Source organism: Ammospiza nelsoni, chromosome 12, assembly GCF_027579445.1.
Source record: "Ammospiza nelsoni isolate bAmmNel1 chromosome 12, bAmmNel1.pri, whole genome shotgun sequence".
Taxonomy (NCBI): Eukaryota; Metazoa; Chordata; class Aves; order Passeriformes; family Passerellidae; genus Ammospiza; species Ammospiza nelsoni.
The window spans coordinates 6,916,401-6,931,247 of NC_080644.1; the positions used below are offsets into that span (position 1 = coordinate 6,916,401).

The 14,847-nt window shown below is 54.5% G+C and overlaps 2 protein-coding genes across 2 annotated transcripts; both read right to left on the reverse strand.

Moving 5' to 3' along the window:
- Positions 1-472: 472 nt before the first annotated feature.
- LIME1 (Lck interacting transmembrane adaptor 1) lies at positions 473-6,895 on the reverse strand. The gene is made up of 6 exons (XM_059481041.1): positions 6,845-6,895; positions 2,872-3,016; positions 2,353-2,401; positions 2,182-2,266; positions 1,590-2,023; positions 473-1,369 (listed from the first exon to the last, which is right to left on the reverse strand). The coding sequence occupies exons 2-6, from the start codon at positions 2,985-2,987 to the stop codon at positions 983-985; spliced, it is 1,071 nt and encodes a 356-aa protein (XP_059337024.1). The 5' UTR covers positions 2,988-3,016; positions 6,845-6,895; the 3' UTR covers positions 473-982.
- Positions 6,896-7,225: 330 nt separating this feature from the next.
- ZGPAT (zinc finger CCCH-type and G-patch domain containing) lies at positions 7,226-14,776 on the reverse strand. Its single transcript, XM_059481021.1, has 6 exons — positions 13,792-14,776; positions 12,948-13,081; positions 12,089-12,247; positions 10,958-11,089; positions 9,793-10,201; positions 7,226-9,350 (listed from the first exon to the last, which is right to left on the reverse strand). The coding sequence occupies exons 1-6, from the start codon at positions 14,415-14,417 to the stop codon at positions 9,212-9,214; spliced, it is 1,599 nt and encodes a 532-aa protein (XP_059337004.1). The 5' UTR covers positions 14,418-14,776; the 3' UTR covers positions 7,226-9,211.
- Between the last annotated feature and the right edge of the window lie 71 nt (positions 14,777-14,847).

A 14,847-nucleotide genomic window follows, 5' to 3' on the forward strand; every position in this document is an offset into this window, starting at 1 on the left:
GGCACACGGAGGCTGCAGGACCCACAGCAGTGACGGGCAGGTGAGCAAGGAAGCAAATGCTGAGCCTGGTTTGTACCACAGCCCTGTGCAAGGCTCGGCTCTGGCACAGATCCCCCCAAAGAGCAGCTCTTGGTGGCTGTGAGTCCCCATTTCAGAGGTGCCAAACCACCCATGCGGGGTGCACTCACTGACACACTGTGCTCAAAGCTGCTCCCTCAGCACCAGCTGCACCAGCAGCACCAGCAGCAGCAGCAAGAGCCCTCAGAACCAGGGATTTAGACTCAGTTTAAGAGTGTAAACTTTCTCTCAGCCTTTTAATGGTGACCCATGGAGACACCCTTGCACGGGTCTGAGAGGGTGGGGATGGAGGATGGAGCAGAGCCCACAGCCCACACCAGTGACATTTCTGTGTTGTCCTGTGCAGGGTGACATGGACTCAACGGTCCCTTGTGGGTCCTTTCCAGCTCTGGATATTTTATGATTCTGTGGAGGCACAGGGCTGACTCCACCTCCCCATGACAAGGGACATTTTGTGATGGGGGCAAAGCTTCTCAGGGCTCCTGGGGGCTGGAGGAGGCCCTGCTCTCCCCCAGGCAGTGTGAGGAGCACAGAGACCCTCAGGCATGGCAGAAACCTCCTGATGGGGATCTGATCCTGCAGCCCAAGGCAGGGGGGTTGGCTGCTGCCCTGTCACCCCCCTGCCCCAAAACGTGACTGGTCCCCACCCTGTTCCCATCTTGGTGCCAGTGCCAGCCCTGTCTCACTGGGGTCCCAAACTGCCCATGCTGGGACATCCCACCACTGCTGGCACCAGCTGGGCTGGAATGGGACAAGGACACTTGTAGAAAAGTAACATAAAATATATACAGAGAGTGAGTGCAGGGCACAGGGTGGGCACAGGGGTGCTGGCACCTGTCCCTTTGGCACCCAGTGGTGCCCAGCCAGGTGGGCCCCCCCGTGGCACTGCCCCTGCTCCTGGGGGCTATAGGTTGGTGATGTAAACCTGCAGCCCATTGGCTGCTGTGCGGGCAGAGCCTTTCTGGGACCCCCCTGCCCAGACGTCCACCACGCTCTCGTAGAGGTTCTCAGGCACACAGCCCTTCCCTGGCTTGGCCCCTTTTGCTGCCTGCTTCCAGTGAATGTCCACAGCCTCATAGTCAGGCTCGGGGCCACGGGCCTGGGCAGTCCATGCTCTGTCATTGATGGACTCGTAACAGGGGTCAGGGGGCCCTGGGGCTGCTGGGGCCCCCTCCTGCTGGCAGGGGGGCAGCTCCCCAGACCCCCCGTCCTTCACAGCTCTCGGGGTTGATGCAGGGACCTGGGATTTCTTCTTGGTGGCTTTGCACACCGTCGAGTACATCTCCTCCAGCTGCAAAAGGAAATTATTTTATCGGTGGAGGTTTGGGGGCAATCCCTGTCCACTGCAGGGTACCCTCATGATTTTGCCCCCCCCATCTTCTGACAGCCCCCCAGGAGGATGCTGGCAGTGGATCCTAACTTATACCCTGCTCCACACATGGGCACAGCCAGGAGAGAGGGAATTAAATAACCCCACCATGTGCCCATCCCTGCTGTCCCCCAGAGTGTACCTTGGCATGAGGGGCACTGCCTGTGCCATCCCAGCCGTGCTGTGCTCCAGAGGGTCCTGCCACAGCCCCGTCCTGCACCTCCACCGACACCACCTTCTTCACTTTATGGACACAGGCGTAATCAGCTGCGCCGTGCCCAGCCCGTGGAGGGGACAGCTGGGTGCCAGCTGGCATGGGGGGCACGGGGGTGACACTGGGGGGCACGGGGGTGCCCTCCTCCCCCACTGCCAGGCACTCGTAGACGGCGTCTGGCGCCGGTTTGCGCAGCGGGGTGAAGAGCAGGTTGGAGTAGGTCTGGTCGGGGGCCGGGCAGGTGGCCGGGGGCTCAGGGACGGGGATCTGGGGCAGTTCACGGTGCAGGAGGCCAGAGCTGTGCAGGGATTCACCCCCAGGGGCCGCGGGACCAGGGAGATTCAGGCTGGCAGGACGCTGGACTGTGGGAGAGAAGAGGAAATGAGGGGATGCAGCAGGCACCAAGCCCTGTGCCAGCGCTGTGGCACGTCTGTCTGTGACATGAGGGGCAGCCTGGGGACTGCAGGGAGCTGCCAAAGGCCCCCAGCCCCTCGGGCTCCCCCTGCTCCAGGGCACTCACCATCCCTGGCCTTCACCCGGTACAGCTCGTGCAGCTTCGTGTCCGACTTGCTGAGTGAGCGCAGCTGTGTCTGGCAGAGCAGGGCCTGACGGGGGGCACAGACACCCTCAGGCTGGGCTGGGAGCCCAGAGCACCCCCAGGGCTCATCCTGCCCCCCACATGTGCTCTTACCTCCTCCACGAGCTTCACCCCGTCCGGAGCGACTTTCTTCCTGCCCTTCCTGCAGGGAGAGGTGGGGCTGAGCCCAGGGCAGGTGGCAGAGCCAGGGGTGAGGAGCAGGTGTCCCAGTGTGGCACTCCCAAGCCCCACATCCTGCTCCTTCCCCTGCCCCACAGCAGGCTCTGTGCTGCCTGGGGACATCACAATTGCATCCTGCACCCCACTGAGCTGTGCAGGGCACCACCCTTGGCATTGCCCCTGCTGCTCACAGCTCAGCCCTCTCTGGGCTGCTCCTCTGAGGTTTTTGGGCATAGGGGCTGCTCCAGGAGGCTGTGACACACAGGGATGCAGGGCCAAGCCAGGCAGAGCTGCACTGGGGTGCAGGTGAGGGTTTGGGGTGAGCAGAGCAGCAGATCCCACAATCCCAGCTCAGGATGGCTGCACACAGAGTCCCCACCAAATGCCACCGAGGGGTCCCCAGCCCCACCCAGCCCCAGGAGGCAAGGTGCAGGAGCTGTGGGCAGCACGTACCGTTTGCAGGCAGCACACAGGGTGCCCAGGTAGACCAGGCCACCGAGCAGGGCCAGGGCAGTGCCAGCTGGCAGCAGCCGGGTCCCTGCTGTCCCCTCGCCGCTGGCTGCAGCCATGGGGGAGCTGCTCGCAGCACCACTGAGCTCTGAGGAGAGAGAACATGAGCTGGGGTTCAGCCTGGAGCTGCTGGAATGGTGCTCTGTGACCCACAGGGACCCCTGCAGCACCATCTCCCTGCAGGGCATCTCTCTGGATGCTCTGGATGGGGACATTTCACCGGGTGTCCCATTTTCTGGCCAGCGATTGTTGTCCCCAGAGTCACTGTAACCCCTCCAGTGCCCAGCCCCGTGTGGACACTTGGCACTGGGTTCTCTGTCACCACCCGGGAAAACTTCAGATTTTGGTTCCTTTTGAAAAAAACAATCCAACAAAACCAGCGGGGTTCGAGCTCACTGAAATGGTGAAAAGGAGATGCCCAGGAGCCCTGAAAACCTCTGGAGACACCCTAGGAATGACAGAGTGCTTTCAGGGGACACCAGGACACCAATCTGGGCTGTGGGATGGGGGTGACACCAATACTGAGCATAGGGGAGGCCAGTAAGGACAGGCAGTATGACTCAATTTCCTGGAAACAAGGGGAGTTCAGCATCTCCTTCCTCTGCCTCCTCATGCCCTGGCCTCAGCAGAACACACCAGGACACCCTCCTTCTGCAATGGATTCACACATTCCCTGTGCCACCACAACCCCAGCTCTGCAGTCCCTCTCTGCTGTGACACAGAGCAGAAATCTCCCCATTTCCCACCCCTTTCCTGTGCCTAAAGCTGTGCCTTGCCCAACCCCAGCCCTTGTCCCTGTGCTTTCCTCAGGGCAAAAATCATCCCCTGCAAACCGTGGCAGGGGTAGGAGGGTGTCCTGACACAAAGCACGGGTGCTCCCCAGCCTGTCAGGATCACCTCCTTCCCCAGGAGGCTTTTGGTAACCCCTGTCCCATCATTCCCATGCCACCATCCCCGTCCCCAGCTGCCAGCATGCTGCAAACCCTAAGCAAAAGCTGAAACCCCTTCACCGGTGTCTGCAGGTCCCAGCTCTGCACAGCTCAGCTCTGTGCACCCTGCTCTACAAAAACAGCCTGGCCTGTCACCAGCACCCAAGAAATGCCTGATCTGAAAGGAGATGAAGGCAGTTCCTGGAGTAAAACACAGCTTCAAGACACCACGGCAGCTGATCCAGATGGGGCCAGCAGTAGGGTCCCTGGGCAGAGCTGAGCAGGATCAGCTTCCACCAGCACAGATGGGAACCCAGAGATCCAGAGGGATGTGCTGAGCACCTCTTACTCACCCTCTTGCATATCTTCATCCGGATGACAAAGCCCAGATGAGCTCTGGTGAGAAGCCACCCTGCCTTGCGTAAATCTCAAAAAGCCCACCGGAATTCCCCTCTCCCCTTCACCCTGGGTCACACAGCATCTCTGGCATATTTTTACCCCAATAACCAGAAGGTCTCTGCCCATTTGCAGCACCCTTTTATCTGCGAGCATCCTTTTATCTAAGAACTTCCCATGCCTTTGGAAACTGCCCTGACTGAAGCATGAACCCTGGAGAGCAATTATTTCAAGGTAGAAAGTGAGACAGAGAGGTTTTAAGGACTAACCAGGCTGGACAGACTGGCTTAGATCAGAGCTGGGAAGGGGAGGCTGTTCCCTTTCCAACGTTTTAATTAGACAACACAGCTTTTCTGTCTGAGCACACTTTAATTATTGGGATTACCTGCAACAGGGCTGGCGTGTTAGACAGAGCCTGGAGCTCCTCGCTGGGCTCGTTCAGCTCATTAGAGGGATGGGATCATGGGCTGCAGGAGCAGGGCAGAGCTGAGCAGGCTCTGGAGTTGAGCAAAGTTCTAGCGAGGTTTGATGGCCAGGAGCTGGTGTGGTATTGGAATCCAGGTGGGAGCTTTCAGCATGCTGAGGCAGGCACACACGGGGCAGCTTATCCCTCAGCAGGGGGATTTTCCATCCCTGAATTTTGAAGATTGAAAGGAGAGACTTCCTTGAGTAGGAATGAGCACAGAGAAATTCTTCTGGCCTATTTTCTGTAGAGCAGGTCGATGGTTGCTCCAGGATTTCTGAACAGTGAAACTGTGCAGTGCATCCTCCTCAGTGCTCAGGATCAGCAGCCACTTCTTGGGACAACACCTTGGGTCTCCCAAAGCCACAGATTTGCAAGCAGAACCCCTGACTAACGACAGGTAGGACTGGGCAGGTTTGCAAGGCAAACACCTGGGTTTCCTGCCGATGAAGTTATCGATCTCCCGGCCCTGGGGCTGCTCCCCGGGACAGGAGGCTCAGCAGAGGCGTTTCAAAGGCGCCGGCTCTGCCAGCCCGGCCCCGGTGGCTTTGAAGGCGAGGGCGGTCACAGCTGTTGCGTACGTGTGTCAGCACCCACAGCCCTGAGCAGGGATCTCTCCCCTCCGTATGTGACACCCCAGCACAGGCACCCTGAAGGCAGATGAGTTGTTACTCCAGGATGTGGGAGTTTTTTGTGAGTCCTATGAAAGGTGCAAGTTTTTCATCTGGGCTTCCTGAAAGCAAGATTAAATTCACTGCAAAACCAAGCGCTGCTGGTGATGATTCTGACTGGCCTCTGATTCATCTCCCCAGATAAAACCACACAGGCTTCAGTGCAGGGTGGCAAGAAAAAAGTCTGCAAAGCTACTCAAAGCCTATTTGCACAAAACCAAGAGGAACATTTTGAGCTGATTTCCATCAGTAACTGTGCACACAGCTGCAGCAAACTCTGCTCAGGTACCCCAGGGAGTTGTGCTTCAAAAAAGGCCCAAGAAGCAGAAGTAGATAATTTTTTTTCTTTTCAATTACAAAAAATGAAAGATCTGTTTACAGTCAGTCACAACACTGAATCTGCCCTGGACCATGGGGTGCAATTAGTGAATTTTAAGACTATTTCAAAAAAGCAGGCATGAGATCTCACCCACTTTGCTTATTCTCCGTAGTGAGATTTCATGCTCAAATACCTCTGAGGGCTTTTCATTTAGAAAGTGCCAACCATACTTCTAAATGCCAGACCCAAATACCTGAAAACTTTGATGCAGACTTCTAGCTGCAGTTCTGATCGCTGCTCACATGCTGGAGTGGCTTTTGAGAAAACACAACTTTAAAAGTTTCAGGTGAGTGACTGTCAGCCCACACCACAGGGCTCTGCTCGAGGCTGACCCCATTTCAGCACTTTTCTTTCTTCCTGCCCTTCCCTGGTTGCTGAACACTCACTTGGGCAGAAAAATGCTCTTTTAAGGCAAGAATAATCTCAAGAGGTTTTCTGCAGAGCAGAGCCATGGCAGGAGACCAACAGAGAGCTCAGAGTTACTGTTATGGGAAGCCAGATTCCAAACTAGAGCATGACTGTGTGAAGGAGATATGGCTTCTCCAGGTTTCCTTTGCCACACATGCACTGCTTCTACATCATCCTAGGTTTTCAGAAGACAGCATTTCAGGGGCCACATTCTCAAGCCTCCTCACCCAGAGACAGGGGCTCAGCACTTTCCCATTGCACACACCAGCAACACTCCTGTCCTCCTCCTCACAAAACAACTGGAAATTTCCACAATGTCATGCACCTCTGAACTGAATTCATTCACCCCAAAAGCAATTGGCTCTCACTCACTCCAGACCCCAGCCATGGGATCCCAGCAGCATTGCCAAGCTCCACCACCTTTGCTTCCCTCTCAAGCCCAGCTACGGAGCACACAGCATGGAATGACACAGCTTGGAGCTCAACTCACAAAGCTGAGCCTAGCTCTCCCAGAGCAGAGCAGGAATCCTGCCTGTCCAGTCTGTCCAGCCCCAAGAGCATCTCTGACAGTGCTGTGATTTCTCTATACTTTGGGGGGGTTAAAGTATTTCCCACCCCAGTTTAGCTGCAGATTCCTCATTTCCCAGGCAGGAAAGCCACCACCACTTACCTACAGGAACTCAAAATCCAGTGAGTGTGGAGCACAGGGATCCAATCATGCTCTCTTCCCCGCTGACCAACCTGGAGAATTTCATTTCTTATCCCACAGCAAGTCCCAGTCAGGGCTTCCCGCACTGAGCTCTCCCGCTCCCTGAGGAGCAGCCGGCTGTGAGCAGACACCGAGCACACCCACCACAGCTTCCTGGCCTCGGAGGTGGCGGCTGCAGCCCGGGGTAGGCTGGGTCTGCGCTGGCAGCCGGGGCGGGAAGCTCAGCACACCGAGCAGCCCCTGCCCCGCCCGGCTCCTCCCGGGGCTCAGGGCGATGTAAGGGAAGAATGGGGAGCCCCGGATCATCATTACCTTGCAAATGAACAACGCCTTACAAGGAGAGAGGAGGAAAAAAAGAAACACCAACTTTATTCATCAGGGACGTGAACTGCGCTGGGTGGGAGGTGACAGTCAGGCTGTGGAGATCTCAAGGAAGGGTCAAAACAGGACTGAGCAAAGACACAGGGGTCATACACCCAGTTCCTAAAGAGATTATGATGATGTTAAACAGTCTCAGAACACAAAATAAACCCCCAAGTTTTCTCTGCCCAGCTCAGTTCTTCAGTCGCGGGCCACTTCAGTGAGCATCCACGCTAAGCTGGGCACATTAATCCTTGTCACCACTTAGCACTCAAGTGTGAGAAACAAACAGTCATTTGTGAGGGAAGGGCCATTGTTAAACCCTTGAGTTGAGCCTGGTGTGTGAAGAACACGAATTCAGAACAATGAGGACAGTACAGCCAATTCCAGTGGGAACCGATGGATGTTGAAGTGCCTGAGGCAGCCCATGACACATCCCACATCCACCAGGATCACAGCACGATCCAGGTGCTCTTCAGGAGCACAGACTCACTCCCACAGGCTTCCTGAAGATGTTCATCTTGTTTGGTTTTGCTGTCTCGCTGTGTTTCTGAGGCGTGTCTGCAGCAATGTGAAATCCCACACAACCTGAACAGCTCTGATCATATCTTCTTCAGTCTCAGATTTTCTTGCTCGTTTGGCAGCCTGACCCTGCAGATCAGGCACTGCCCAGGCTGACAGCTCGTTTTTAATCTGTTCTTAGGGTAGATAAAAAAGAGAGTACTACAGGAACCTTTTCATTAGAAAAATTACTCACAGAATAAAAGGAAATTGGTTCTTTAAATTAAAAAAAATTGGCGTCCTTAAGATACTGGCATGAATTGCAAACTATTTTTGTTTTAAAAAAAGGCCTTTACAATGCAGAAATCCCACCAGATGATGAAACCAGCATCTCTGAGGCAAGGACTGGCCACCACCAAAACAGAATGTAACCAAGGGGAGAGGACATCCTTCCTGTCCACTTTCCACATGGCAGGGAAGAGCATTTGGCTTGCCTGGCCTGCTTCCAGCCCAAACTCTGCCACTGCAGGGCTGCACACTGGGCTCATACAGGTCCTGCTCCTTGTGCTCACCCAGGGCACAGTCCAACCTGGATCTGGGTCCTGAAGTTTTTTAGTAAAAGGACCCATGCTCAGTGAGCCACCTTGGACAGAAAAACCCGACTGATGGTGGCAAAAATCACAAGGTTCCCTGTGGAGCCGTTCCTGGATAGGTTTGGGAATTCTGTTATGCTGCTGGCTTATTCCCCCAGCTATGGCACTCTACTTGTGGAACCAGGCAGCTTTCCATGCCAAGCCAGTGGGTTTGGCTACAGCATGGCCTGGGATACTCCCAACAGTCAAACTGCTGAAATCTGATGCTCCAGGCTGTTGGTTCCACCTCTGAGCTGTCAGTTTTCTGTCCCTTCCTTACACTAGGGCTACAAAGAACTTGCTCCCCCCAAAAATGGAGTTCTCAGATAAATCCCACAGTAAAAACCAGAAGGCAGAGAGCAGCTAAAGCACTTGACCTTTGATGTTTTCACCCAGCCATGGTTGGGACCCTGCCTGCACCTGTGCTTGGCAGGTGGCCACAGACAGAAGCCACAGTTACTGGCAGGATGTGGGGCTGTCCAAGCCCCCTCAGCTGGTTTGTAGCCAGCAGTGTTATCACCTGAGCAGCCACAGACTCTGGATGGAGCTGCTGCTGCAGGGAAAATGAAGGAAAGAAGTGTGCAAGAGAGCAGAGAATTGTATCTCTTGTAGCTAGGCCTCATCCAAGGCCCAACTCACTGAATGCTTTCAGGGCTGGACGGATGTGCACTACTCCCCCTCCCAGAAGAGCTCAGAAGCATCCAGAAACTGCTGCTTTTTTGCCCAGTTTTAGGCTGAGCAGCCTGAGACCCAGCAGAGCAGGACAGCTCATCGAGACTCTGAGGCCAGGAGCACTAGGAGGACAACTCCTGCAGTCCAACACCTTCCTCAGCACCTAGAACTCAGTCATCTTCTTGTGGGTGTCTGCTTTCTTCTGCTCCCGCTGTAGCCTGGCTTCCTGGGCCTGCAGCTGCCCCAGCTGCTTGTGGGCATTAGCCAGCTTCTCCTCCAGCTGAGCTGCAGCAATGCTGTGCCTGAAAGCAAAAAGCACAGTGACAATGTCATCCTGCATGGTAAGATCAAAAGAGGGTTCCATCTCAGGAGGGTTTGCCCTTTCCTGTAGGATTAGCCCAAGGGATCTGCTGAAAGCCAGGAATAACCTGATGCTCAGCACTATCTGGCCTAGAGAATGTCCTCCTGGGACCCTCAACAGCAATGCTGCAGGAGTGGGCACAAGAAGGACTCCAGAACCTTTCCTCAGAGAGCTCCTCTCTTTGCCACAGCCTGAATTCAGACACATCTGCCCCAGACACATCTGGCAGTGTCCACGCTGGTCTGAAGCACACACTGAACTCTCTCCTCCACTTCCCCTTAAGTCCCATCCAGACACACTTCACTTGTTCCTCCCACACCTCATTCCAAGCCCACCCCTCCCCAGAAGCACCACAAACTGCATCCCGAAGAACATCTTCCTACCTCCCGACGTTGCGCGCCAGGGCCTGCTGGATTCCCCTGATATCCCTCTGCGTCTGCTCAATCTTCTCCGTGGTCTGGAAGAGGCTGACACTCAGGGCCTTCTTGGTGCTCTTGCTGGCATGGTAGATCTCTTTGCTATTCCTCTGGGGCAGGGCCACCCCCCCAGCCCTGTCCCCGGCGCTCTTCCCACGCAGTTTCTCGTTCAGGAAGTCAAAGACGTTGCGCGGGGCCTTGCGGCCGCCCGGCTGCCCAGAGCTGCCTCCCTTTACCCGGCATTTCCTCGATTTGCCTGGCTCCAGCTTCCCCTGCTTCTTCTGCAGCACCTCAGCACACTGGTCCAGGGACTTCCCTCGAGGGAGCACCACAGCCTGCACTGGCTCCACTCTGCCCTCGCCATTCTTCCCTAGGCCTGAGGGGAGACTCCGAGTCATTACAGCATCCCCCCACCACAAGCTCACACTGACAGACACAAGCTTAAAACAAGCTAAGAGGCTTTTGAGGTACCAAAAGTTACAACTTCTGTCCAAGCCAAGGGCACCAGGAAAGGCCAGGCCAGAAGCCTTTCAGAGCAGGAGATTTGTGATTCCAAGCCCGAGGCCATCCGTCAGGCCGGTTTCTGTGAAACCAGGTTCAGCCTCACATCCTCAGCTTCTCAAGCCAGGTTCTGCTTCAAACTGGTTTGGTTCCTCTGGGAGAACCCAAGCCAGGCTCTGCTTAAAACTGGTTTGGTTCCTCTGGGAGGACCGGAGACACAGAGGCCCTCCCAGAGCCCCCAAGGCTCGATGCAATTTGGGTGGGAGCAGCGAGTTCAGCAGGCTTTGAAGTCTGTGTCAGGCCAGGAGATGCATTAGCACAGACATCAGAAGCTTTGCAGATCAGCTCCCCTCCACCTCCAGCCTTTGAACATTCTACAAGGTTCTCACAGCTTTGATCATCAGCCTGACCCTGCTCCCAGGTGCCTCCACTGTTTGCCATTTCCATACAGGGCTTGGTGCCCCACATGCCTGTACTTCCATGAAATAACTCATCCCTCTTCCCTCCAACACTGCTGGGATCTACAACATTGCTTGAGCCCCAGCCAAGTGGCCTTCAGCACAGCAAAGTTCTGGTTTCAACCAAAATCTTGGGTTTTTCTTACCAGCCCCAGGAGCCCCTCTCCCCTTACCTTTTCCAAACTCATATCCCATCTGAACAAGCAGTTTGGAGCCAATGCCACGAGTATGGGCCTCCCAGCCACCAAAAGAGGAGCTGCAGGCTGGGGTCCACTCCCCATTCTCTGGAACTCCTGAGTCTATCACTGTGAAACACAAGAGAAGAATCAGTGAAACAGGAATTATGAGTAAAGCTGCTGTTTGCAGCATCCCTCACAGGACAGTACAATTCAATTCTCCAACCCTAAAAGCATTTGGTCATGCTCCAGCTTTACTCAGTTCCTACTGAATTGTCACCTTCCATGAACACTACACAGGAGTGGCTGAAATGTGAGGTTTCACTTGATTTAATGCACATACCATCTCCCAGATCCAGGCAGAATCACTCAGGAGTTTTATGATTCTTTTCCTTCCTTCCTTCCAGGATGGTAATACAGAATAATGTATACATCTGGGCAGAATTTAACACAGTGACACCTAATACTTATCCTTTGTTTCCTGTCTCTGGTATGAGGCTCCTCCAGGCCATAACATTAATTTTGTGTTATTAGGATCCAATAATCTCTGTCAGGTTAAATGTAAAGAGCTCTAGGACACAACTTTGTCCCTGTGATGCAGCTGTGGCACCACCAGAGGGACAGTGCTGCCTGTGCACTTTCCAAGAAGTCACTTGGGTGCTCTCTGTGTCACCTTTCAGCAGTAAAACAGGCATGGCTGTTCCTGCAGCCTCAAGGCACCAGAAGGACCCAACATTTCCTTGGGTCCCACATTCCTGAGTCATGGAGCTCCCAGGGATGAGAAATTCTGATTCACTTATTAACTCAGCTCAGCCAGACATGTAAGAATGAGGCTCAGAGCCTGGAATTCCAAAATATCACACCCTCTTCTTCCTTGTGTGGGGAGTTCCCATGGAAACCTCCAGCCTTCATTAGCCCAGGGATTTGCACAAAACAAAGGTTTTAGTTTGCAGTTATGGCAGAACAGCCAGTTACTGTTCTCAATCTTTCAGGAACACATAAAGAGATCTGGTCTTCTATCAGAGGTGAGACACTCAGAGTGAGAGCGCCAGGACAACCAGCCAGTCCCACAGAAAAGCAGAACAAAATCCCAAGTCACTTTTGCTCACTTTCCCCCCACTCCCTTACCTTTGGCATAACCAGAATCATCCACACTGTCCTCATCAGACTCGCCAGATTCAGCAGCATCTTCACTTCTCAGGGGTGGGATGACACTGTCCCCTTCCACCACGGCCTCCTTGAGGAGCAGGGAGTCAAATTTCACCGTGTAGTAGCCACTGTCCACATCTACAGAGGGAACAGCAAGGACAGGAGCTGCAGCACATGGGGAGCTAAACCAGAGTCAGCTCCAGCAGAACGACACAGGATGGGGGGAGGCCCAAGGAACAGCTCTAGAAAATCCTGGGTTTAATCTGTGATTTTTATTTCTTTCTGGGAGGGGGAAGCACCCACTACAATGAAAAGCTATTTCCACAATGCCTGTGTTGATACCCAGAAGTTTCTATCTGCAAATCAAGAAAGATGGGCTGCTGAGAAATGGAATTAAAGAGAAATTGGACTTGCTCCCTTCTGACTTAATAACAGTTAAAAGAAAGATGGAAAGAGGGAATAAACCCTTCCCCTTCCCAGGACAGAGGGAAGCCTGTATCAGCAGCTGCAGGGCAGGGCCAGCTCCCCGGGTTTTTGTTTAAACAAGACCAGATTATTGCCATTCTCACCTAGCAGACATGTAAATTCCTGCAGCCCCTCCCTGGAGCAGTTAATGACCCCGCAGTCATTTCCTTTCCACATTCTTGCTCTTTATCTCCTACTTCCCAGTCAATTCTCTCCTCTAGCCTGACAAAACTCAGCCTGTTTCCTCAGCTAGGTCAAGATTTTGAGTTCAGGGCAGCAGCCACACAGTTTATGGTTTTCTGTCATTAACCACAGCAGCCAAGTTTTAGATCCACACAAACCTCAGCCTCCCCCGTCCCCCTGGGCCCCTCACCGGTGATTTTGGCCGTGTACCAGATGCCATCAGTGTGCTTGGCCAGGCAGGCTGAGCCCACCCCCAGACTGCTCAGGTCGGGCTCCTGGAAGGGCTGCAGCTCCTCCACCGACACCACCTGACCATGGGAAAACCTGCAGGGAAGGAGGAACAGGAGGTCTCAAAGGAAAATCCCTTCCTTCCTTCCTCAAAGGAAATGCACACGGGTGTCAGGGCTGAGGAAGCTTCACCAGAATTATAATTACAACAGCACGTGGTCAAACTTCCCTGAAGTTGCTCATGTTGCACCTTAAACATGTTGTTTATGTCATGGGACAAAGAATGCAGCTCACCCCAGAGAATTAAACTTCCTTGCTGGTGACACATCCAATTAAAAAATTCATGGATTTGGGGATAAATGGGATCAGAGACAGGCAGGGCTCCAACCCAGCACCTTCACAAAGGTGAGGTTCACAGCCCAGCTCCAGCCCAGCACCTTCAGACACCACTGAGGCTCATCCTGGGGAAGATCACCAAAACTAGAGCCCCAAATAGATCCCCAAAAACATCCAACCCCCCTGTGCAACTGGAATATGTGCATTACCCACAGACCTGGGTGTTTTGTTTTAAAACACTCCATCAGTTGTTAATTCAGCCACTCAGTTATGTAAAACCTCTGCACCTTTCCCACAGGATTTTCCACTTCACCTGTGCATCAGCTATAGAGAGCAGCCAAACTGATGCCACTGCTCCCCACAGCACATCTCAAAAACACCAAGGCACAATTTCTCTGGGTGACAAAGGCACACAGAGCACTTGGGGAGGAGGTTTGTGCCTCTGAACCCTCCCACTCCTCTCTCTTTACCGACAGTTCTCCTTAAATCTGCACTTGTCATCCAGGAAGAAAGGGCAAGGCTTCAGGGACTTGTGGGTGGGGTACAGGTAGAGCACCCTGACCCCTGCAGTGCCATCCTCCAGCTCCTCTGTCCCCACAATCATGGCATTGTGGTACTCCAGGGTCCCCCAGGAGCTGTAGTAGGGGGCTTTAACCTTCATCCCACTCAACTCCTCCTCCTCCTCCTCCTCCTCACTGCACTTTGATTTGCATTTATCCCCCGTTTCTCCCTCTCTCTCTGAGGAGATCCCGTTGTCATCAGCTGGAGGCTCCTCATCTGTTCCAAGCCCAGCAATGGCTTCCTTAAAAGCAGCATATTCCTCATCTTGGGCAGAGTTCTCCAGGTGGGAATCCTGCCCTGGGAGAGCTGCTGGGGAGGAGGAGGAGGCATCTGTGTCCAGAGTGGCCAGAAGTTTGCTCTTTTTCACAGCCACCAGGCTCGACTCGGTCAGTTCTATGAGCTGCTTCAAATCCTCCTGCAGCTGGATCAGGTCCGAGTGCTGCGATGGGTCCTGGCCCGCCCCCAGCGCCAGCTCCACCTGCTCCAGCTGCGCGTTGTAGGTCTGGATCGCCGCTTCCAGACTCTCTTCATCCATCCTCAGCACAGGAAAGGCGCTGCTGCCCGCGTCCTCTCCACGAACTCAAAACACATTCAGAGTTCACTCAAGCACTTCTGGATAACAAGTCCTCGCCCGCAGAAGCGACATCTACCCGCCGTCCCGCTCTTTCCCTCGGGAATGACCAGGGCGATGCTCCTGCGGGAAACAGGCGGCAAGAGGCGACGGGAGAGTCCGAGGAGAGGCCGGGCCTGGCCCTGCCCTCCCCCGCCACGGAGTCCACTCTCGCCCACCGGGCTCCCGCACGGCACCGCTCCTCCCGCAGCCTGGGCGCTCCCTCAGCCCCAGGGCTGCAGCGCCTCCCTGAGCCGCCACCGCGCCCTCAGCCACCTCAGTCCCTGCGAGCCGCCTCCATGACAGCCGCCATGACACCCCCACTTCCGGCATCAGTGCCTCCACTTCCGGCTGC

Coding starts and splice junctions, on each gene's coding strand:
- LIME1 (XM_059481041.1), bottom strand. CDS start 2,987: ATGGCTGCAGCCAGCGGCGAGGGGACAGCAGGGACCCGGCTGCTGCCA. Junction 2,402..2,871: donor CTGTGTGCTGCCTGCAAACG/GTACGTGCTGCC, acceptor CTCTCCCTGCAG/GAAGGGCAGGAAGAAAGTCG. Junction 2,267..2,352: donor GGGTGAAGCTCGTGGAGGAG/GTAAGAGCACAT, acceptor GCCCCCCGTCAG/GCCCTGCTCTGCCAGACACA.
- ZGPAT (XM_059481021.1), bottom strand. CDS start 14,417: ATGGATGAAGAGAGTCTGGAAGCGGCGATCCAGACCTACAACGCGCAG. Junction 12,248..12,947: donor GTACACGGCCAAAATCACCG/GTGAGGGGCCCA, acceptor TTCCCTCTGTAG/ATGTGGACAGTGGCTACTAC. Junction 10,202..10,957: donor GGGATATGAGTTTGGAAAAG/GTAAGGGGAGAG, acceptor GTCTCCCCTCAG/GCCTAGGGAAGAATGGCGAG.